The sequence below is a fragment of the Vidua macroura genome, chromosome 4, assembly GCF_024509145.1.
Source record: "Vidua macroura isolate BioBank_ID:100142 chromosome 4, ASM2450914v1, whole genome shotgun sequence".
In the NCBI taxonomy this organism is placed as follows: Eukaryota; Metazoa; Chordata; class Aves; order Passeriformes; family Viduidae; genus Vidua; species Vidua macroura.
Window position 1 is genome coordinate 65319597 of NC_071574.1, and position 24258 is coordinate 65343854.

Genomic DNA, 24258 nt, shown 5'->3' on the forward strand with positions numbered 1-24258 from the left:
CGGCTTCTGTGTATCCAGATGACGAAAGGCAGCTGAATATGCTGGCAAGGGCTGGAGGGCTGGCAGGAATTCTGGCTGCATTTCTGAGAGCTTCCCACTGTTTCTCTTTTTCAGCAGGTTAGGCCATTGTGCAGAGTTTAGTAATTCTCTTACTAAACTCTGTGCGTGTGTTTACAGCGCTGCCGTCTTCCTCTCTCGCCTGAGCACCGCAAGGGGTCAAGGATGCGCGTGCCAGGCACATTTTCACAGCCTCTCCGGCGTCCCGTTTGTATCGTCTTTTTCGTTCCCGTTCATTTCCTGCCATACTGTCCCTGACGGGCAGCTCCGCCGCCTCCCGGTCCTTTTTCCTTTTTTTTTTCCCATTTTCCCTCACGCTTGCCCCGTGCCCGCCCGGCGCGTGCGAGGGGGCGGAGCCTCCTGTGGCCCCGCCCTCCGCCTACCTCTTCCTCACGGCAACGCCACGCCCCCTCTCGCCCATTGGCTGCCCGCTCCTCTGTCCCCGCCTCCCGCCGCGCGGCACGCGCCTCCCGCCCCATTGGCCCCCTTCTCCGCCCTCATTTGCATGATGCCCCGCGCACCAATGGGCGGCTTCGGCCTTCTTAACATGCAAGGAAGCAGCCAATGAACGGCCGAGGGGGCTGGGCCACCACGTGCTGTTGCTAGGCTTCGGCTTCTAAATTGTTACTACACGGGCAGCCAATGAGCGCGGGCGGCGGGGATCTGTCAACATCCCCTTCCCCGACGGGGGGGGCTCTGGCCGCCGATTGGCCCGGCCGCCTCCTTACGTCCCGCCCCGCGCCCGTGCGCCGCTCGCCATTGGCTGCGCGGGCTGCCCGTCCGCTGTGTGTCAAATGTAGGTTGAGCGAGGTGCCTTAAAACCGGGGGCTCGGGAGTCCCCGCGCGTGAACTCGGCGCGGGGGGCTCGGGACGGGCAGCCATGGAATTGAACTCCCTGTTAATCCTCCTGGAAGCGGCCGAGTACTTGGAGCGAAGAGACCGAGGTACAGGGCGCAGGCGGGCAGTCGGTCAGGCACCCGCAGGCGCTTCCCAGCCGCTCTCGGCCTTTGTTGTGCGGCGGCCGGGCCGGGGCAGCGGCCCCGAGCCCGCACCTGCCCGGGGGGGACCCGGGCTGCGCCAGCGGCACCGCGCTGGGGGAGCATCGCTGCTCGGATCTTGGCTTTTTTTTTTTAATATAACCCCCCAAGCAAGCCAGAAGGGGGTTGTTTGTGCCGCCCTGGATGGGGACGGTGCGTGTGGCAGCGCTCAGGATCCCTCTCGCCGCTCCGTGTGTGGCAGTCGGTGATTGTATGGCAGCTCCCCTCCCCCAGCGCAGCGTGACAAGGGTTTGCATGATCCGCCTCATTTTTAATGTGCACTCCAATAATCCTCCTAATTTCGACACTTCGGTGTTGTTTTTTTTTTTTCTTTGGTTTACCGAGTTATGTTTTTGGTTTTTTTTTTTTTTTTTTTTTTGTCTCGCTTCTTTAAGAGATGCCAGAATAAAATCCAAACAAATCAACCGGAAAAAAATCTGTTCTTTACCCTAGCGTTCCTGCAAAGGAGGAAAAAATTGCATGGAAAAAATATATTGCCACTAATGCTGACTTTGTCCCTAGAAGCAGAACATGGCTATGCATCAGTGTTACCCTTCGATAGTGACTATTCCAGAAAGAAAACAAAGGCAGGCACCATGGCCAGAAAATCCCAGAATAACAGGTAATAGACGCACCGCTTTTTCAGAATGAATCGTCAGCTTTTCCAATGTGTCTAGCTTATGTGCAGTGCATACATTTATGAAAAATAATAACTAATCCAGTGTCTCAGTTTTCCCCATCCCGGTAGTCGCCATTTTTCCCCTGGATGGGCTTGGCTCTGTTTTGATCTCTCATATAAACACTGCCACGCGTACACCATCTCCTTAGTACTCACTGCACTTCAGACCCATCCGCCCTCATCGCTCCTTCTGCTCCGCGCTCGCCAACAGCGGCTTTTGCTGCAGACCTAAACACCATAATCGCCACCCAGATTTCTCTTTGCATGGCACCTAATTTCCCCCCCGGCATTCATTTATAAACCACAGGCAGCGAGCCGGCCGCCTCCCCCATGGCAGCCGGAGCAGATGCAGCCTCCGCTTGCGGCGGCGCTGGGCTCCGGGGCGGGAGCGTGTGCGGGGCGGCGGGGGGGGCACTCCGCCCGCCCTCCGGCCTCTCCGGGACGTACGGGGTGAGAAGGTGCCGGAGCGAGCTTGACCTCCCCGCGGGCCGTGCTGCAGCGCCGGCTCGCCGGCCCTTCCGCCCGGCCGCCGCACGCAGATCCGCCGGGGTGCGCGGCTCGGTCGTTGTTTTTCCCGGTTATCGCCCGTCCGCGCCTCGGTTCTGTTGTTGCCCCGCAGCCGCTACCTGCGCTGCGATGGCACGAGCCGAGCGCAGCTGTGCGCAGGCTCTGCAGCTTTGTTTGCTGCTCGGGCAGCGGCTGTGTACGTGCGGGAGGCTGTCTGTCTTACGGGGACACTGCCGGCCCCTGCCCAGGAGCGAGCCCAGCCCTGGGCTCTGCCTGCTCTGCCTGCTCTGCTCTTCCAGGGCTGCCCCGGAGAGGACCGAGGACCGTGCCCTGCTGGGCCTGCTTCGTCCCGGGGCAGCGATGCTCTCCCCAGCGCAGGCTCCGCTCTGCATGGTCATGCTGGATGGTGGCTCCTGTAGAATAGCCTAAAATGAACTTGCTTTGCACGTGACTTGTTTTCCAAAGGAGCAGTGAGTCTCGGCGGGCCCGCTCTCGCTGCTCCAGCGGGCATCCTGCGGCTGGGTCGGATGGTGCTGGGGAGGTGCCCGGCAGACGGCCAGGAGCTGCTCGTGGGCCACCGGAGGTGCAAACCGAAATCAAAAGCTGACGAACTCCCTCCTTGAGCAGAAACACGAGCTGCTGAGCGCCCTGGTGGTGCCTGCTGCGGCCGAGCAGTGTGTCTCGAAGATTACTGAGGGGGAGCAGATTGTGTCCCCATGCCCCTGCTCCGAGCAAGGCAACCATTTTGGGGGCTGTTAATTGCAGTACTACTTTGGTTTTAGTTTTAGTTGAATTCTTTGTCTCATGGAGTATGAGAAGACAGTCAGTTCATTTTAAAAGAGAAAGTCATCAGGAGTGGGAGGAGTGTGTTTTGTCCTGAGACACTTTGCTCCTTAAGATTTTTAATTATTTTCATGTAAAGTATGCTCACTGCCTTTAAAAAAATTCAAAACACATTTCATAAGTTTTCCAGCTGTAAATTGCTCCTTGAGTTGTACAGATTTCTTGTCTGTCTCTTGCATTCAAGAAATCAGTGTTACTTACAGAGCTATTATTCCATCGTTTCCGTTCTTAGGGCTCTTGTCATCCGCTGCAAAATAGTTATTTGTCTGAATTGTAAGCTGCTTTCAGGAGTTTTTAGGAGAGGATTTGTAATCTATCAAATACAGCAGAATTAAAAGATTTCTAGTTACAGATTTGCTAGTGTTACTGAAGTTGAGGCACACACATCCACTTGCAGTTACCTTCCTGCTTTGCTTTCTGCCTGCAGATTTGTATTTATTTACCTGTTTAGTGTGTTGTTGTTCTGATTCTCACTCTGTAGTAGTGGCAACCTTCAAAAATGCCATCCTGCAATGTGTACATTTACTCGCACTTTCTTTTCTCCTAGCTGCAGTGATGAGATGAGGGGATGGGTCATGTGTGTTACAGGACAGGACAGTGCTTATCAGAGAATGGTTTCCAGTGCAGACACTGCTGGGACAGTGGCTGGTTTGGTTCAGCACGGGTACCAGGCTTGCTGGCTGGTGTGGGAAGCAGAGGGACATTGCTTTAATGCAGCTCCCTGTTCCTTCAGGGACAGAGGGCCAGCAGCAGGGCCCTATGGGTACCTCTGCATTGCCTTTATGGGCTTTGTACCCATGTCCAGCCATCGTTGTTCACGTTTGCCTGTACACTTAGATTTGCAGGGGAGAAAATATCCCCAAATTTAAATATGCAGGGCAAAATACATGATGTACACCAGCATCACTGTTTTATTATTATTTGGAGCCTAGAGGCTATAGAGGCTGAGCCCCAGACTAGAGTGGATTTTTGGAAACGCAGTTAATTCTTCCTAAGCAACTCAAAGATTAACAGAGGGAGACGACTGGCCAAAGTTCAGAGGATCTGGAGTGGTCGTGGATGATGTGAACCACCGAGCAAAGTGTTTGTCCATATTGTTCCACTTTAACCATTTTCCAGACTCATTGGGTTTTGGAGCATTAGATGCAGGGAGGCATCTGATTGCATACAGGGGATTGCATACATGTCTGAAATTCGTGCCTTGTTATTTCATTGTTTTTCTGGATTAAAAATACATACTTAAGGTTGGAGGAGTAGGAAAGGACCAGCTAACTGCACATTTCAGATCTGCAGGGGCATTGTTGTTTTCATTATCTATTTTTGTATCCTGCTGCTTGCAGCATCTGATCAAATTAAAAAGTGAGAGATGTATATATTCACATACATTGGCTTTTTTCATGCCTTATGAGGTATACATATAGAAAAGCATGAAAAACATCTTCTTATTCTTGGAAAATCAGAAAAGAGGGAGGAGGAGAAAAACTGTCAGATGTGAGGAAGCCTGGCATGCTGTACTCTTCTTTGTTCTGTGTTTTCCTCCCCGTGTGCCTGCCTTTGGGGGGAAGAGCATACCCCATGTAGCACAGGTGTGCTGGCCAGGCGCCGCGGGCTGGGCGATGAGCAGGGATGGATTCCAGCTGCCCTGGGCTTCAGCAGGGGTGCTGATGGACCCCTCCTTCCTCTGCTGAGGTGCTGGTGATGTTCATGGAAGAAACTGTAGGATGAGACCTCCATCCCTTGTGGATGGCTGGCAAGGCCCAGACCTGCAGGAGAAGGGGCAGGAGGCTGCTGGCCCTTCGGACAGGATGCTCGGCTCTGGGCTAAAAGCTTGCTGGCCTCTTGACTGCAATTGAGTGAGAAGTAATTCTGGCAGGTTTCGATTCGTGCAGGGAAAAATACCAGCAGAATTAAATTTAATTAACTAAAATCTATAAGCTTTCTCTCCACTGTAGGAATTTAACAGTTTTGCTTTGTCCACTGTTAGCTTTGAATCAAAATTGAAAGTGGTTGTTAGCAGTTTGTTGATAAACAATGTTCTCGGTGTTACTGGTAGCAATCAGACACAGTTTTTAGCCATGTCTGTTTCACTTGCACATTAAAATGTCTTGATCTTACATGTTTTCTTCTCAGTTTCCTGTGATGAGCCCTTTCCCATGTCACACAAACCGAACTGCTTTGTTTTCTTTCTGGTTTGCTGTTCGTACCATGTCCTCAGCTGAGATTCAGACTTGTTTCCCCTCAGTAATTTTGACCAAAATCCTCTGGCAAATGAAACTGGATTCTTGTTTTGTGAAGAGGACATAGATTAGAGAAAGCCACAATATTATCTTTTGCAGGGAGGTAAACCTAGGTCACATCTTGTTACAATAATACTTATCAGGTACTTGACTACAGTATAATAAATGTCTCCGCAGAGCAGTGGCTGTATGTAGTTCCTAAAGCAGTGCCATGCAGTCTAATAATTCTTGTTAAGGTGTACTTAGAATTAAAAAAAGGCATAAAACAAAGAGCTGGATTTATTGCTGTTGTACCTTGGAAATGTTAATAGCAAATATTCAAAAGTCAAGCTTGGTTTTTGCTCCAAAGAAACAGATAGGTGACACGTATGCGATGTGCCGAGGAGGAATGCGACACAAATCTGAAATTTGGTGACGTTTGCTCACAAGGCAAAGCACTCTTACAGAGGAACATACAATCCTGCAGATAACTGGGCTTTCTTCTGCCCTGGCTGCAGTGACACTCACCAGGTGTTGGGTACCTTGAGCTGTGTGTGGGTTTGAGGTGTGTGTCTGCCCATGCACCAGGGACCTCAGGCAGCTGCTTCACTGTGAAAGGGTCAGAAACAAGGTAAAATGAAAAGCAAAATCTTAGTGTTAGATGCCAGTCTACTGAGGTCACAGTTAAATTTACTTTCAGAGAAAGGAATTGAATGTTGGTGATGCAGTGTGTTTGGCCTGTTAATTTAGGAGCTGGTTTACTGAAGGAGAGGGAGCAAAATAAATGCCGGTTTATAAATATGTCTTCTGTGTCTATTAATTAATTAATATTTTTGCTCATATGTTATATAAATAGACATGTACTTCGTGCTGTGTTCTGGCAAAGGGTTATATGCAGAAAAAGATGAAAGCAGCATTTGGATTTTCAAATAAAAACAGACCCTAATGTCCAAATTCCTCTGTTGATGTTGGCTCATGGTGAGGGTGAACCTGTGGCTCGCAGAGCGAGCCCCTTGCTCTCTGCAGATGTTTTTCTGTGCCCACACTAAGCAGCTTAGGGATCGGGGCCTGATTTTTGTTTTATTTTTCTTTTCTTTTTTTTTTTTTTTTTTTTGTGAGAGGCCAAGAATGAAACACTGCAAAGCAGACTGTGCAGACACAGCTCCTCTGAATTTTCACCTGGATTTTTGAATTCAATAGATATTTCTCAGTTTGCCTTCCTGAAGCTAGGACAGCAATTGATATTGCCACATTTGGTTTCAAAATAATGCATTTTAGTCCCAATATAACAGATTTCACCCATGGACCTGTCACCCTAAGGAACTGCAGTAGGTCTGCAATGTTTGGGAGCTGCACTGCTTGTGCAGTTGAGGAAAACAAATTGCCACCGTATTAGAAGCACGTTCAGACCTGGCCACTGCAAACATGTGGCAGCACCAACTTGAATGTGATCCTGGAGCCAGAATTCTGCATCAGGGCTGTGCCAGTGTGCCTGGTTCCCAGATCCCAGCTGAATCTGCAGAACCGGTTAAATTTTGCTATGAGGAGAATGCAAAATTAATTTTTAGTGGATTAATTTGGTACAGGCTGTTTCTTTGACAGGCTGTAAGCAATGTGTCCAGTTTGAAACAAAAGGAAAAAAACCAACAACCCAGAAGCAGTGAATAATAGGCAGAATGCGTGCTTATGTTCAGATTTATCTGTGCTTTGTGGAGTGAACTGTAGTATTTTAAGGTGCATTCCACGGCAGGTTAGGTATGTGGACAGGGAATTTCCTGGAAGTGAATCTGGATCCTTTCAATGAAAAGCTGCACAGCAGTCACATTCACACAAGACTGCAGGTATAAGCTTTGTACTTTTACACACCTGTACTTCTGGGAGTGGGAACTGGATGCAGACACTTAAGGTCTAGCACCTTGTAAAGCTTCCTGTTCTGTTTGTTCTTACTTTTTTGGCCTGGACAAAAGGTGAAGTGCTGGCAGTGTAGTTCATGTGGCTGCATGACCTGAGGTGAGTTGTACATAGGCTGTATCACACCCTGGCAGTCCTGCCTGCACCAGAAAGTCCTGGCACTGGTAAGGTGCTGCCACTGTTTCAAGCATTTGGTTACCTACCCTGCTTTGTTTCCTATAGTGCTTTAAAGTGCATTGGCAACTGTAAGTGCATTGGTGAGTCATGGTCTAGACCTGCTCCCATTAACACAGGGCAGTAAACGTCAGCAGCATTGCCATACATCCCTGCTTTTATCAGGAGCTGCTGGCTTCCTGCTGAGCAGATGCCCCGTCTGGTGGGGTAGATGGATGGAGGAGTAGGGAAGCTGTCTGAATACTGAAACAGGCAGTGCATCCCACATATAGAGAAATCTCAATCTAGAGTGCCTGTGACCAGATCCTGCTGGCTCACCCATAAACTGGCAGCAGGTGAGGTGGAGGGGCCCTTGCCTTTTCTGTGTTAGCCTTGCCCTCTCAGTTAGCACCTGTCCAAATTTCTTAGGTGTGTCTGCTGAATGTTGAATCAACCAAAAGCTGAAATCCGATACCTAGAATTCTTGTTTGGGGAAAGGAAGGTGGTGGATGGGGATGGCTCTGGGGGTGTGCTGTGTGAAGTAGCAGACCAATGGCTGCATTTGCTTGGTTCCTCCTTGTTCTTTCAAATCTTCTTTTGACAATTTCGTCACAAATAAAATTTGTAGTCAGTGAACTGCTTGGCATTTGCTAAAGGGATATTAGAGCTCTCTCAAATCAACAGTGTAGTCTAAGCATCAGTGTTCGTTATCCCTTCCTTCTGAATATATGATTTTGTAGATTTTTTTGTTGGCTTTTTCCCTTTATTTTTATCTGAACCTTTTAACCTTTTTTTCCCTCACTGCTACCCCCAACTTCCCCAAGCTTTTTGTGGAGATACAAACTCAGTGGAGTGAACCTAAGTTAAACACCAGAAATGTTCCTTCTCTTGAAGCCATTTTTGAAAGGCTCCACAGACTATTCGCCTGTAAACCACAGTCATATAGCTGACTCTCTCTTATACATATATACATGTATCTTATTAATTGTGACCTACATCTTATATTTACTGAAGTAATAAAAGACTCCATTTTGAAACAGGGTACTGGGTTGTGTGGAGACCAGTTCTTACATTTTTTTCCCTCACTTTAGGTTGCATAAACAGCAGGAGATGGATATTCTTGCAATATACTGTGCTGTAGTCAGTGAAGGAAATAAAAAACAGTATTTCAAGAGAGGTTCATCTATTCTGAAAACAAACCCAATCAAAGAAATCCCTGTCATGCTTTGTAATAGGGTATTTAACGTGCTCTATAGATGGAGCAATTCTCAGGTAAATGGACTCTTGGTTTTGGTTCCTGCCTAGGGTCTGATAGTTGGGGTGTTGGTTGGCCCCTGACACCTCCCAAAATCTGTGGCTGGTGCCCACGTTTGCACGCTGCAGGCGTCGCTGAGGCTTTTGTGTCCCCAAGAGCTCTGCCAAGAGGCACATGGTCACTGCTGCTCCCTTTGGCAGCTGGCACACCCCATGGCTGTGTGCCCCAGAGCTGCTCTGGCAGGACATACCTCAGGAGAACGCCAGGGTCACCCTTCCTGTGCCACAGGTGCCCTGTAGGTGTGCTGTGTGCAGGACTGTCAGCTGCTCGTGGCACCTTCTCTCTGCCCAGCAGAATACTCTGTGCAGGCTGAATTTCTTGGCTGGTGGTTCCTGTGCTGTCCCTGTGTGTGCTCGCCAGAGCTGCTGGGAGCTGGCAGCTCAGAAAGGGCCAGTTGGAGTGATTGCATTCACCTTTGTGTCTAATTGCCAGAAATGTCAAGGAGTTCATGTCATAGGGATGAATCCAGGCCAGCCTGTATTTCCTCTCTGGTTCCAAAGTTCCCTACAAACAGTGCCTGTGACGGGCCTGTTGAGGGTGTTTGGGGACAATGGTTCCCTACTGAACTTCTGTTTTCCATGTGTTTTCATAAACACCGGTGGATTTAGCATGGTCTTTGTCAATTTTTGTGAACATTGGTGTGGAGAAATGATCGTGGAGAAAGTCTGATCTCTGTGTGAAGAGTGGGAGTAGAATATAAAAACAAAATTGTCTTAAGATAGCTAAATGACCAAGCCTACCTTGCCTTATTAATGTAGCACAAAAAATGTGTTTAACACTTGTAGTGTTGCTGCATTGGTCAGGAGCACTTAAATGGCATTGTAGAAATACACACATTACTTGACCATGGCTCACTTCATGCAACAAAAATACATAAGAATTCTTAGGCTTTTGAGAAAAAGATGCCAGGTAATGGTTGACATAACTGATGTCTTGATACCAACACTGAGATGCTTTCTGGTGAGAGTGGATTAGCATCAGTGCTGAACCTTGTATGCATTTTGGTTTTACCTGCAGAGGGGCAGTTCACTTGGTTCCTTGCAGGATCAGCAGCTGCACTGGCCTGAGATCAGTTGCTCGTGGGTTTGTTCACTGGATGTTTCTTCTGTGAGCTTTGCTTTCCTTTTCCCTCTCTATGGCCAGAGTGATGTTCTGCCATCAGTCACACCCAGGTACAGCATCCAGCAGCTCGGTGTGTGCAGGGAAAGCAGGACAGCTCGGCATGGTCAGCATTTGTGCAGGAAGGCTCCCTAACCCCCTGGGATGGCTCTGCTCCCTGGAGGGACCGTGCACTTGGCCTGCACAAAGGCACCTCACTCTGCACCCCGTGCCCAGCTGCAGACTGGGGTTGCAGCAGGCTCCAGCAGAGCTGCTCTGACATAATCTGCCAGCCCTAAAAGCTGCCACCGCCTCTGCATCTTTTGATCCTGATGTGCTGGGCATGTTTTCAGTGGGACAAAACTGAAAGTACGGAAAATTGCTGGTTCTGAAGCGGCGAGAGTAGCTTCGTTTTAGGAATGTTTTTAATCTGAGCTGTGTAAATAAATAAAATGAATATTTTTAGCTGAATCGGTTAAAAAAAAATCCTCCAAGAATTTAGGGCTGTCTTCTAATGGCAAAGAAACAGAGGCATCAGTTGGAGAAAAAAAAATCTTTAATCCAAGTAGATTGGAAAAGGATAACATGCTGCTGTGGTCAGTACAGGGACTATGATTTTTTTGGGTTTTATTTTCTCTTTGTAGACTGAGAAGAATTAAGAGGATTCCTCTTTTGTTGCCATTAAGATATCAACAACAGCAGTGATTAGCTGCTGATTTTTCTTTCTGCTTTTCCATGGGCTTGAAAGCTGGCTTTTTGGGTGCTTTTTGCTCTTACCTGTTACCATTTAGATCTTCGAACACTTTCTGCATCCTCATAATTTTTCTTCACCAATAAAAACCTCGTGGGCTGTTTTTATTACTAACCTGCTCAGTTTTTAAATGTTCATTTCTGTCTCTGAATGTATAGAACACTAATAAATGCAAATATATTATAATTCCCCCCAAACCTACAGTTTACTCATGGAAATTAAGTTGATACCCTGAAGAATCTAAAAGTGAACCAATTTAAAAGAAAAGCTGTTTCGTAATCCATGTTAAATACATATTTTAGAGAACTCCTTTGCAACTTATGCAGGTATTGGCTTTTAAATATTATAAATCTTGGTTTTTTATCCTTTCTCTAATATTTCTTTTCTCTTTTTAATAGGTCATCACACAACGAACTAGAAAAACATAGGTAAGTCTTGAAAAAAAAGCTAATTAAAAGATACATGACTGACCTTTGAATTACTGTGTTTATTGAAGAACATTTTGTTGAAATTGTTTTGATTCTGCACTGAATAATTTATTTAGTTGGTTTTGGTTTTTTTATCAACTAAAATCTAATCGTTATAGTATTATTTGGCTTTTTTTCCCCCCCGTATGGTTTGGCATGCTCTTTTTAAAACATCCCTAATAGTTAGCTTTTGATTAATGCTGTAACTGGTTAACCGAATTGTTACTAACAAAGAATCTGATTGCAGCAACTGTTTGCTAGAGGTGTTAAATGCTGTAAGTACAAAGTATTTTTGCGATTAAGGTGAATGATTTTCGGGAACAATGTGTCACACAGGGTTATTTTATGTTTCTTTTAAAGTATGCCTAAAGTGCAGTTAATTTTCATCTTGCATGTAAGTACCTACAGATCCGCTTTTCCCCTCCGTCCGTTTCCTTGCTGGTGCGTGTCCTGTCCGGAGAGCTGAGTGCGGGCTGGGAGCAGGAACGGGCAGCTCCTGAGCCGCAGCCTGCCCCGGCCGATCCAGCGCCGGGAAAAGCCGGACTTAGCCAGGACAGAGCTTAGAGCCTGCAGCCGCGCGTGGTGCAGAGCTCTGGTTTGCCCCGTTCTGGAGGCACGTTCAGCGTGTGTTGTGCCGTGTCACAGCGTGTGTGCCGCTGGGCCCCCGGGCTGCGCGAGGGCTCCGGGAGCGCTGCTCCGAGGGAGCGCAGAGACACAACGGGGCCGTCTCGGCTCTGCCTTTCGCTTCCCGCTGTGGCACCTCACTGCGGGCCGCCGCCTTTCGCTCACCGTTCAGGCAGCAGGATAAACGCCCGTTCGGGTGGTTTTTGTTCTTTTTTTGTGTAGCTTGTGGTCTTTCGGGTTTCATCCGTCCAGAGAAAGCGAGGGGGGTGTGTGAGGATATGATTTAAACCTGTTTGCATGTTTCTAAATACGTGAAACGTGGTTGATGGCACAACAAGATTGAACTCGTGGGGTTTTTTTGTGTGTTGCTCTGTGGCTGCAGTTACGTAGCAGCTAGACCATCACTTCCCTTGCATGCTTACATGCTTTCCTGTAGTTTAATTGTAATATGAGTAAACTATAGCTCTGCCTAATAGCCACGTGGTCATCCTAGAGATGAGAGGAACTGGAGAAGGCTCACGCTCACAAACACAGGCCTGGGCTGTAGAATGCAGTGCATTGGCACAGTGACATCGACAGGGCAGAAGTGCTGCTGACAGTCTTCAGGGAAATAACCGCATGTAAAATTCTGTCCTTCAGTCACACTTCTTTAAAAGAAAAATAAAAAAAATTGGCCCCAACTATGATTCTTTCTCATTCTGTTCAGTTTTTTCCTCTCCTCCTCCTTCATAATTAAGAATTTACTTTCATCTGCATATTCCTTTTCTTTTTCTTTCAGTTATTTTCTTCTTCTTCCTTTTGTTCTGCCTTAACATGTTTAAGCAGCACAGTAAATGAGGCACAGCAGCATTTGCAGCAGATGCAGGGCCAGAAGGAGAATCTATTAATTGTTCAATCGCTGATCTCACTTTCAGTTCTGTGTTGTACCTTTGTAGTAGATGGACCATATAGTACTTGCCTTGCTACCTTTTATTTCTTTGCCATCTCAAGGTCAAAGTAGGTAAACTGCACAGTATGTCTTGTGATTATACAACTAATGTTTCTAACTGCTGCTGCTTGCTGTGCCTCCTGCAGTTAAACTATACTTGAAGCCAGATTTTTATTATTCCTGGTGAGAACCTGCAAATGAGTGCAAGATCTTTGTATGTGCAAATGGGTGTTCACAAAAGCAGATGAGGTGTGTACAGTTCTAGCTGCCTGATGTATTGGTGTGAAGGACTCCTGCAATTTCTATTTTCTTCTTTTTAACAGCCCCCTCCTCCATCACTGTGGGTGTATGAGCAGATAATACAGATCATAGTGTTTTTCACTGTGTTTAACTAAAATTACATTAAGATCTATGAAGTGTCTTGCACGGTTTAATGGAAGATTCACAGCCGTGGTGTGTCCCTGTAGCAGCTGGTCTCTGCAGCAGAGCCTGTCTTCCCCCTCCAGTGCAGCCCTGCCCTGCCAGCTGGGGAGCACTGGATGTTGATTTTGGAGGTGTCTCCTTTCCAGGACCAGCGCCTTTGACTCAGCACTGCCATGATGCTGCTCTGGCAAGGCACACCCGGTTATCTCACAGGAGGAGAGGAATGGCTGCGCGTGTCCTCCTCCGTGCCCAGTCCCTCACGTGGTGTCTGAGGGCTGCACTGCGTGCTGGAGGGCAGGGAAATGGCTTCCTCATTTACACAGCCCTCGTGTCCTGCGTGAGGGTGGCCAGAGATGCCAGTAACTGGAAAGCCATGGTAGCCATGCGCTGTACATGGTGCTGTTTTGGGTTCTGCACTGCTGTTGCACATCAGAGGTCTTATCTCTGGTTTCAGCATCGGTGGGACCGGCAGTGGTTGACTTCTGTGTGTGCTGGCTTGGCCACTATCACTTTGTGTTTTGTACTGCTGAGTCTCTTTTCTGTGTGTTCCTGAGGGGGTGCTCAGAGGAAGATGAAAACAAAAATGTAATTCCAAGAAAAAAATTCTCATTATATGATAGAATTTAGATTGCATTTATGGTAAAGTGTTTCTCAGTGATTCATACATGAAATTCCTTTTTCTCTGCTTTAAGTCTTCCTAGAATACTCTGCTCAGAACTTTAGTGTGGGTTTGTTACAGGGAAGCTCTGTAAGGACTCATCCCTCTAATGGCAGTCTCATTTTGGTTGTGTGCATTTAAGGTATGCATCTTGGAGCCATGAAACAGGAAAACCCCTAAATAAAAAGCAGGAAGGCAAGAAATCTTCTATCCCAGGGACAGCTGAGGTCCTAGAAGATATTTTAATAATTACAGACAGATTAGTCACAGTGCCACATGGATGTAACTAGTTCCTAATGACAAACGTGTATATTCATGTAGGATTTTTTTGTTGTTTCCAGACAGACCATTAGGTCTGTAGGCTTTCACAGAGCAATATAAATAATAAGTAAATTAGTAATCATGACTTTTGGCAAGGAAATTTTTAAATTGACCTGCCAGCTGTATAGAGGAATTCAGCTTTCATAGTGTAAAAAAACACCCAAGAATTCATGAGAGACATAAGCTTCTTTAAAAAACACAGCATTGATTCTCATTGATTTGCATCAATTTATACTAGTTCTACACTAGAAGGTAAAAGCCAAGGTGTATCCCACTGAAGACTGTGCTGAGATCTCGTGACTGCTCTGTGAAGGCAGGGAGAACCTGCCCTTGGCTGTTCACCTGTGGTCTTCTCCCCCGGCTTGTGCAGGGCTGTGCAAGGAAGAGACACCTCCTGTCAAAGCACAGAGCCCTGACAGAGGATACTGGGATCAACCCATCAGGACTTCTTTGGTGTCATTCAGTCCTGTCTGGCCACGAGGAGCTCTGCTGCAGGAGGGGTTCAAGGTCTTGCCCTTTCCCTGGCAAAGTCTTGGAAAACAGCTTGTGAAACTTGATTATTTTAAAGAAGAGCTTTTAAGAATTAATGAGGAAATGAATAAGTGTACCTCAGAATCAGCAAGCCACGTGCTGCTGTCTCCAGGCTGGCACCATGTGAGCTGAAGAAGTGCTGTGTGGCCAAGGGACCCTTGATCTAGGTCCCAGGTCCTCAGGCTTAGATTTGACAAAAGCTGGTGAGCTGAGCCAGATGGAGGTAAAAACCAGGCATTGCTGTTCAAGCTGAGCCTGATGCAGAGTTGGCCTGGATCAATTGAGTGAGACAGCCCTGAACTTTTAGAAGTGCAAGAACAGAATGGGTAGTACATGAGACACAGTGATTTGCAAAACCTTAAAGATGGAAAAAACCCCAAACCTTTCTTTCTTCCCAAAGGAACTTAATGTATGTGTTGTGTAGAGTGCTGACTGGGGGAGACTGAAAGTGTTCCCTTGTGCACAGAAGGTAATACTGATGCAAGTTTTGTGCAGTCCTTAAAGCTAAAATCTTGCCAGAACAAAGTTTCTGTATTGCATCATCATGTGCATGAATGGGTGTCTCTACAGAAACACAGACTTTGATGAGCAATATATATTTTCAAGGGAGCATTATTGTGTACAACATTAGCTGATACAAAAAACAGAGCGGGTGCCTCTGAAGTTAAGTCCTGATGGTGGTTTTCTCATGGAGGAATTGCACGTTGAAGAGCACAGTTACATTCATTGGTACATCAGTTTCAAACCAGAGTTGCTTGGTGTTTGAAGTTTATATAAGCTGAGAGAATGCCTAGATGGATGTCCTGAAATCTTCTCTGTGGCTCTTCATGTTAGTAAACTGCAGGGTTAATGAAAAGCATGTAATTGGCAGTTGGTGATACACTTGGAAGTTTTGAAACAGAACTGAAAGGTCATTGAAATAATAGCATACCAAAACAATGCTTAATATTTATTTTTATTATGGGCTGCCTTTTCAAAATCACAAATTACCATTGTGGTTAGCAGTGTTATGCAGCATAAAGCTGTAACTGCATTGATCCACGGCGCTGAGTGGCTGTGGTGCCACCACTAACTGAGGAAACCCCTGAACTGGTGCTGGAGGTAAAGTCCTTCCAGGGAAGGATCACCCAGTGTCTCACTGCTGTGCTTCCCTCAGGAATTTAACCCAGCCCTTGCTCACTGGTGCTCCTGGGTCCCGCTTCCTGCCTGCACAGCAGCAGGGGAGAAGCTTCCTCCTTTGGCCAGGTCACCTTCCTGAGCCAGCTCACTGTCACAGGCACACCCTGATGTGTCACAGGGAGAGGGTGGGATGGCTTCTTTGAGTGACAGTGTTAATTTACAGTACAGAGGAGTTCCAGTTCACTTCTCTGTCAGTTTAATGTTTTTCCTAAGCATCCAGTTTTGGCTGCTGTTTCCTGGAAAGTGCTGTGCTGGATGGGTCTTACTGACCTGGGAAAGATCTCATTGTTATAATGGGTCTATAAAAATTGCTGCCATTTCTAGGATCTGTCCAGATTATACATAAACCATGCAGATCATGTGGCTGTTGGGTTAGTGGTGGGAACCACGTCGTCTTGCTAGCAGAATTTAACCTCTGTACTTGGTCTTTCTTTTGGTTTTTTTGTCAAGAAAATAACTTTTTTTACACCATCTGGTTGGTATGAAGTGGTTTATTACAATCCCAGTGAATTGCAATAAACATACCTTTGCACTCCTTAAGCAAGGTAATGTCTTAGGAGTGTGATTTGACTTTTCTGAGCTGAAAGCCACCATGGTTTGGGCATCTGCTCCCCCTCCCCAGCTATGACTGCTTCTCTGAGGATTCCAGCTGTAGTGAGCAGGTGACCGGTGTTGCCTCAGCCAGTGCAAGTCTGAATGTCAGCTCAAAGCCCCTCTCAGCAGGTGTTAAAAATCTCTGTAATTTTTTTTTTTTTTGCACAACTTGTTTAGCAAAGTCTATAAAGAATTGGACCTGCAGAACTGAGATTTAATCCTGTGCTTTTGCTGAGGCGACCCATGTTTCTGAGTCTGACAGATCTGTGCAATTAAAGAGATTGGAAGATTTTAAATGTTGTACTGACATGCTGTTCTTTCCTCACTGTTGCCCCATCTCTGGGCAGTCAGCAGGTGTCTGGACCTGTGACTTGTCCTGCAGTACCTGCTGCAATAGCTGCTGTGGATACTTATGCACTGAACTGTTGTCTTTTCAGTGCACAGAGCAGCTCACCTGATGATGTACTCCCAACAAATGTGTCTTCCTACCTGCACTGCTGGTTTGGAAAGGAGGAGTGTATTAAGCAGATGAAGCTTGAAAACTGATCTGCTCAGGAAGTTATATTACAGGTATCAGAGATGTGCACATACTCATGCTTTGGACAAAGCTGCTATTTTGCAATGAAAGATGGGAGTAAAATACAGTTTGGACTCAATTATTATGTCCTTTTTCCTGCTGAAGTCAGCTTTGGGCTGTGGAGTGTGAGTGGAGTCCTGGGTCTGGGCTCCAGAAAGCTCTGTGCTTCCTGGCCAGCCAAGCAGCTGGCAGGGAGCAGATGGGTGAGAAACTGAGTGCATGCATTTTTCTTCCACTTGAATTTGTTCATCCCTCTCTTCAAACATAAGTCCATTGTGTGTCAGCCTCTAATGGACTATGTAGAAGGTGGATTATGTTTTCAGCATCTGCTAATTGACCTGGCTAGTTCTCATCCAGCATGGTAGAGAGAGTGGCCTGGACTTGTATAAAGTAGAGATGGATGGGCCAGACTTTCTGGTACTTTCAGGACAGTTAGGTGCTGATGCCCTGCATATAGGGGAAGAGAGGCCTGATGGTGACTGCTCTCCTGATTGGAGGAGAAAAAAATGAGTTGAATTAGGTATTTTGAAAAAGAGGGTTTTTTTAATCTTGCTTAGCTACATCTGGACTAGTGAGCTGGAATTTGATTTTTGTTTTTTTTAAAGGTATTTAGGCAGCTAATGGACTTTAAGAAGCTGGCCTCTGAAATGAGTCTTACATAATGCAATGGGAATCCTTGGCTGAATCCCAGCCAGTCATGTCTGTGGAAGCCCACAGACCAATATACAGAAGTGGTACCTGCTGTGGTTTGAAGAAGTAGCAAATGTGTCTGAAAGTCAGCAGTGCAGCTCCAGCTCTTTAAGGCAAGGTTGGCTCTGCACTCGGGATTCACACCAGATCTGCAGGAGGCTGTCTTACTTTCTCCCAAGTATGTCACCAACATTCATGTCCCAGTGTCCCTGCTTGGAGTAGACAAAAAGGAATCAGCCTCAGCTGGAGGAGGTGGCTGTGTTCTGTGAATTGCTTGTCCTGTCCCTTCCTCTCCCTGCCTCCATGCTGGATTGGCATCTGTAGCTCTATTTTTAGCACTCCTTTCCCTGGAGTGACTACCCCACTTGGGTATTGGATATACCATGGCCTGGTCCCAAATTTAAAATGTCTCTTTCTGAATGGAACGGTGTGTACTTCCCTGGTGTAGCTCATGCTCTTTTTCCCTCGTGGTCTCTGTCAGCAGACACTTGTGCTTAGATTTACTGCACAGAATTCCTTTGCAGGTCAAGTAGTTTTTAATCTGTATTTTTTCCCCTTGGTACACTAGCAGACTGTGGGCCCAACTCTGCCTCATGCCCAGGGAATTTCAGTAGGAGCTGTGCCTGCCTGCAGGCTGAACCCTGCATTGCATCTGGGCAGCTGCAGAGGATGCAGAAAAGGTACAGAAACTGTACTGAGCATGAGCATTTAAACAGCAGGTCATAAATGTGAAAAAGCAGAATGCTGTTCCTTCACAGAAGTCTAATTTGGGCCCTTTTTGGAAAACCAAAACCAACTCCCATCCATCCCCTTCCTTGTGCATGGGATCCGGTTAAAAAAGGACTCCTCTTGTCCTAAAGAACTGTGCAATCCACAAGAATGGATAAGATATTCCTTCTACCCAACCCTCCCTATGTTTGGAAGGAGAGAGTTGTTTTGGGACTTCATGGAGTGCTGTCTTTTGAGATGGAAATACATAGGCTGAGCAAGTACACATCCTTCTAGGCTAGAGCTGAGTGACAGGACTTGTCAAAGGATGTCAATTGACTAATATTATTGTTTAAAGCTAGTTTATGTTACACAAGTTTTTTTTTCTACACAAATTAGTGTGACTAATTTTGTAGTGCGTGGAGATGGCACAGCCGACACAGAAGAGGTGTGGGCTTGGATGTATGTACATGAGCTCATGTTGCAATGCTTCTAACTTGAAAAACTAATAACTCTGGTTACAGGCTACATGCCCTACATGAAGAAAGCCTTTATTAGGTTCTACCTTATTGCAACAAAGCAGATTTGTGTAACAGTCAAAGACTATATCTGAAGGTGGTAAAATGCCTGTAAAAGGCTGGAGAAGTAGTGGTGAGTCCTCTTCTCCCAGCTGCCACCTTGGGATTGATGCCTAACAGATTTATCTGCTTTTCTTTCCTTGATGGTTCAATTTGGGTAACTAAATGAAGATACAAGGTGCTAAATAAGGGGCCTGCCTGGCATGTAATTGCTGCCAGGACTCAGCAGCTCCTATTGAAGTTAGGAATACCATCAGTGTTTGCAAATACCAGCTGCACAGACACTCTGTGTCTTACATAGCACATTAGCTGTATTTACAAAACATAAAGGTAGCAAACCCTGTAATTCCCCAAGAAAGCTGACTTAATCCTGATTGGTAAGTGCTGTTGTGTTGACTGCTGCAATGAACAACATGGGTGGAGCAAATAATTTCTGCTAGGGAAATTTGGGAGCTTGTTGTGTATGTTTGCTAGAAGCAGTTATTGGGTGTAGGTGCTAAGAAGTGTTTTAAATAGACTGTTGGGTGTCTTGGTTCCCACTGCCTGACTTTACATACTCACATGGCAAGTGAGTCCAAACTTCTGGTGCTTCCTCCCATTGCCAGACAACCTCAGGACACTGCACTTAAGAAGTCTGAGCTGAGTTTTGCAGGGAAGTAAGACGGAGGGAGAGGAGGAGAGTTTTGAAAGATGTTCCATACCTGATCATCCCCAGATGGATTATTTTCAGATTCTGCTCATCTGGCTCAGAGACAACTAGTTTTGTATTGTTCAATGGAAAGGGAAATAGGTTGGAAATTAAATTATAAACAAGGCAGTATTGGTGTTGTGGCAAGCTATATCTAAACTTGGAGGCAGGACTGTCAGATATCTTAAAGTCTCCACTGTCCCACGATGCCAGGTTTTTTTTCCTTTTTTGTTTTGAGGGGGGCATAAATAAATGTTACTCAGCTTTTAATTCACCTGAAAGTAAAAGTACCCATTGCAGCCTTGGAAGTGACCATATTTAATTACAGTCAGTGCATTTAATCCTTCCCCTAAATTTGTTTATTCATACACCTCACTGTCTTCCATTCACCTCTAATTACAAGGTTTAAATTAGGGAGTTGGAGACATACAGCAAGACATTTGGGGACATGTATTCTTAATTACTTCAGTGTATTTCTTTTCTTCTCTCCTTTGTTGTTCTCACTTGGGGTCTGAACCAGCCTTCAGCTGGCTGGAACAGGCACCCTGCTGTTATCCCAGGGTACCTCAGCTGTCTCACTGGAGCACATCTCAAGTATCTGCACTTGTTGGTAAAAGCAACACCCACGACTTCCTTCCCCAGTAAAGTCAATTCATTTGTGCATGCTCAAGCTGCCATCATTAGCTGCTCCCTCTAAGATGGCCACGAGGCTTTGGTAGGTGCATGTGCCAAGGAAGTAGTAGCAGAAACAAAAATGAAAGTAACACATAGCGCTAAATATCTCTTTCTGATCGTTTCCTGATCAGAGCTTAAAACTTCCTACCACTGTGAAGGAGCAAGTAATTGTTTAGGTGCTGAAATGGAGACAGAGTTGCCTTAACTCTGATGAGGTTTTAAAACTGTGGTGTAAATTGCTGTTGTTTCTTTCGGTGCCTTGTGAACGTGGGAGTGTGGAGTCCCTACAGCATTTGTCAGGCTACTTAAACTGGATACTTGGTATTTGGATATCGAGGTACAGTAGACAATAAAACCAGTCACAGGTATCCAGTATTGCAGATATTAATACTTCACACTCATTTAAGTTGATGCAGGAAAAGGCTGCTTAATTCTGGCTGTCTGCTATCCCTAGGCCTTGTGCTCAGTGTGTGAAAGCAATGCATGTTTTTAATTTAGCTACAATAATTCAACTTGACTTGCCTCTCCTTTAATTTGGCATGATATGGTGGTATTTAAAAAAAAAAATCTTGAATACATTTCTCCTCTCATTTGACATATGTACAAAATAACTAGGTCTATAGGGAGGTTTAAAATTAGGCAGAAAAAGCTCACTAGGCCCAGTAGTGTACTCTCTTGGCTTAGTGCTGTGCTGCAGCTCAACTTCTCTAGGCTTATTTAAGCATTGTAGTCTCCCCCACACTTTTTTTTTTTTAAGATCCTTCCTGTTGGCAGCTGTCCTGAGACACGATGTTCTTGCTTAGCATTTTGATGTGGGGAAACAGTCTGATAATTAAAGCCGGTTTCAAGCCATGAGCTGATTTGTAAGCAGTGACTTGCTCTGGGGTGTTGTCAGTCGATAAACGTGTAGCTCGTGTGCACAGAGCTGAGCTCCACCTTGGTCCTGAAGCCCCACGTGAGAGGGACATGCAGCTCCCAGGAGCCACTTCTGGGGGAGACAGACTGCATCCTCTCCGGCCACCTGGTGGTGAATGGTTAATTTCTGAAAAATTATCACTCATCCTGTTCCCCTCTGTGTGTAAACCCAGTGCAAACCTGTTGTTGTTACACAGTTTTTCCTTGTTTAAATGAGTATAATTCTCTTTAACCCACTCTCTGCAGTCCTTGACAAATTCCTTATAAGAGCACTGTGAAAAGTGGTGAAAGCCAACACACCTGTTGCAGGTCTGCAGACTCACACTGTGGCTTTGGATGTGCTGTGCAAATTTGCTTTGTGGTGCTCCACTGCCAGCAAGGGCCAAGGTTTTACTGCTGCATGTCCTAACCCCCTGCTGGGGTTTCCATGGGCAGCGTGTGAGTACGTGTGTGCCTCCATGTCACGTCAAGTGGGAATTACAACTGCTTGATCCTGTAATGGCACGATCTCGTGGCAGCACTTTCCTTATCTAATTGGGTCTGACACTTTTCTGAGGTAGCAGACAAACTTGAGTCTCCCTGCAGTGTAATCTAAGAAACTTGAGTGCCAGTAAGACAGATGGGTTTGAGAGGTCTAATTTAGGAGGACTACTAAATTGTAATGTGTGCATTTTAATGTGCAAAACTAATGGGTGGCTGGCTGAACGAAGTATTAAATAAGTTTATTAAAAGCATGGCTGACTAGTTTTTTGTGAACTCTGTTTTCAGTATGTATGATGGTATTTCCATCATTCATGTATTTGTCTACAAGGCACCGTTGTTCATCTGCCTGGATTAGGTAGGTACTGGGCGATGCTGAGCTCGTGGTACCAGGTGACACCTCCCTCACTATTGCCTAAAAGTGTTTGAGAGATAAATGTTAAAGACAATCAGTAGATAACGGGGCTAAAAATAGAAGACACCTGAAAAAGAAATTCCTTTTCTATAGCTCTAAGAATTGTTCCTATTTGTCTGACATTGACTTTGAAGGTTTAAAATACAGAAAACTGTTCTTTATAGATGAGCACAACCTAAAGGCTGAAATGCTAAAATATAGGTTGGAATCTCCTTTTTTCCCCCTCTTTGCAGAAGAAAAGAAATCCATACAAGGGCAAAAACATGCTGCAATGGGTTTCAGCTGTTCGTATAATGTTTGATTTCTGTTGCCTCAGATTCTTGCAAGGTCAGAGATTTATTGCCTATGGTCAAAGGATGTAGAATCTCATACATTTAAATTTATGATGGATACCATCCAGGAAAGACAAATGATATCCAGCTGCCATTACTTTTGCTTGTGATGCTTTTGAGAATCCCTGTATAGCTTGTAAATTCCTGTTGACATTTCACATGAAGTACATCTCAGATTTCTGTGTGTTGCTGTTAGTTGTTGCTGAGACCCAAGAACAATGAAGGGCTTTTAAACCTTTCATGGCTGATCTTCAAATAAGAGCAGCTTAAGACAGTGGGAAGGCTGAAGCATGGGGAAAGCTGTGAGGAAAAGCTTGCCTGCAGGGAGAAGTCTAGAAAAAAACAAGGAGAGGAGATGAAAGTGGTCAGATGATGGTCCTGCAGCTCTTAGTGCTGCAGAGGCTAAGGCTATGGTTCCCCAGTGGGTAAAACAGACACCAGCCAGAGCTGCTGGTGTTCCATCTGCACTAGAGTCCTTGCTGGGGTGGTCCTGCCTGTGCCTTGCCTTGCCCAAGTGCTCCTCTGAGCGCCTCCTGCACTGCTGGCTTGGTCTGCGGGCGGTGTAGGTACGTGGGTGAGCGTGCACCATCGTGTGACACATCTCTGTCACACCTCGCACGCTTCTGACAGCTCGTGCTCACTTTGCAGGCAGGAGAGCTCGAGTGGGAGAAGGTTGAGGAGCAGTACAGCAACAGGCACTAACTGTGCCACAGGGCTTTTGTTTCTTCTGGTGGCCAAAGTCAGATGTCACTCTGGGATGCTGATCAGTCTGTCTGCTTCTGCTGCTGGCTACGTTCCTGAAGGGACAGCACATGGGCAGTCTGGCAAGCCACCAGCTGCTGAGGCTCTGGTCAGGTCTCTTGTGCTGTTGTTGTCCACGTTGCTTTGCAGGGTCATTCCAGCCCAAAGCAATCCTTGGGTGCTGCTGTCATTTGCCCATCTTGGCTGATGTCCCAGGCTTATGGCAGCACATGGGTAACCACAGCTCACCTTCTGGTGGGAGCCAGAGCATAAAGTGCATCAAAGTCTCCTTGTGGGAATTTTGAGAGATGAAGAAATGTTGATGTAGCCCAATGCTTGTAACTTAGGACAGGCAACTCTCACTGCATTCAGCAAGGAGCTACTGGAGGGATGGGTTATGGCAGGAGAGACAAAGGAGGCAACATGGGCAGCAAGGTCTGCCAGGTATTCCCTCTTTTAGGAGTCAGCAGCTTCCCTCTCACAGACCAGCTACAGTCACCTGTTCCCAGTTTGCATCCCAGCTAGCTTTCTGTGCACTGCTGCCAAGAGGCTTAACTGGCCAAAAACATTTGTGGCACTGCAGATGCTTCCGTTAACTTATGTGTACTGAAAGATGTAGGAGTAAGTTCTGGTTCCATGTATATGTTCTAAAATGTGAACAAGTGGCATCTTTTGGAAGGTGAACAGGTAAAGGTCAAGTGTGGAGTCTGGACTCAGCTAGTGGGCTGAAGTGGCACTAAGGGAAAGTAAATAAAATGCACTGTAACCGCTGTAGTGTGCATTTAGATACAGTGTAAAAGAACCAAAATATTTTTCAGAGTGATAAAATGCACAAAACATGGAAATCATAGGCTGTGTTAACAGGCAGCAGAGGTTTTCTATTTCCTTAGCATTAGGAACAGCAGCAGACATTGTTGAGCAGTATTCATGTGAAAACTTGCAGAGAAGTCCAGATCAGCACTGACTCTCTGAAAGCTTGTGATGGTAAGAGGCACTTGCAGCAGTTGTTATCCCATGTTTGGACACTTCCAAGGTGGCTGCTTTCAATTCAGCAGAGCAGATGCACACAAGTATTCAGCATGCTGGAAATGCTTATTGAGGATGAAACTCCCAGTTAATACCACAGTAAATAAAGCGGGTGGTTGCACAGATTGCAGGGCTGTTGCA

At 46.0% G+C, this 24258-nt stretch overlaps 1 protein-coding gene across 3 annotated transcripts in view; it reads left to right on the forward strand.

The window, feature by feature from the left end:
• Positions 1 to 859: 859 nt before the first annotated feature.
• MXD4 (MAX dimerization protein 4) overlaps positions 860 to 24258 on the forward strand; it is a 40883-nt gene continuing 17484 nt past the window's right edge. The window contains exons 1-3 of one of the 3 annotated variants that reach the window (XM_053976909.1): positions 860 to 1001; positions 1548 to 1716; positions 10966 to 10995. In XM_053976909.1, the coding sequence (XP_053832884.1) occupies positions 938 to 1001; positions 1548 to 1716; positions 10966 to 10995 (263 nt within the window). In that variant the 5' untranslated portion in view covers positions 860 to 937. The remainder of the gene's footprint in view (positions 1002 to 1547; positions 1717 to 10965; positions 10996 to 24258) is intronic. The other 2 variants (XM_053976910.1, XM_053976911.1) reach the window with 2 other exon arrangements.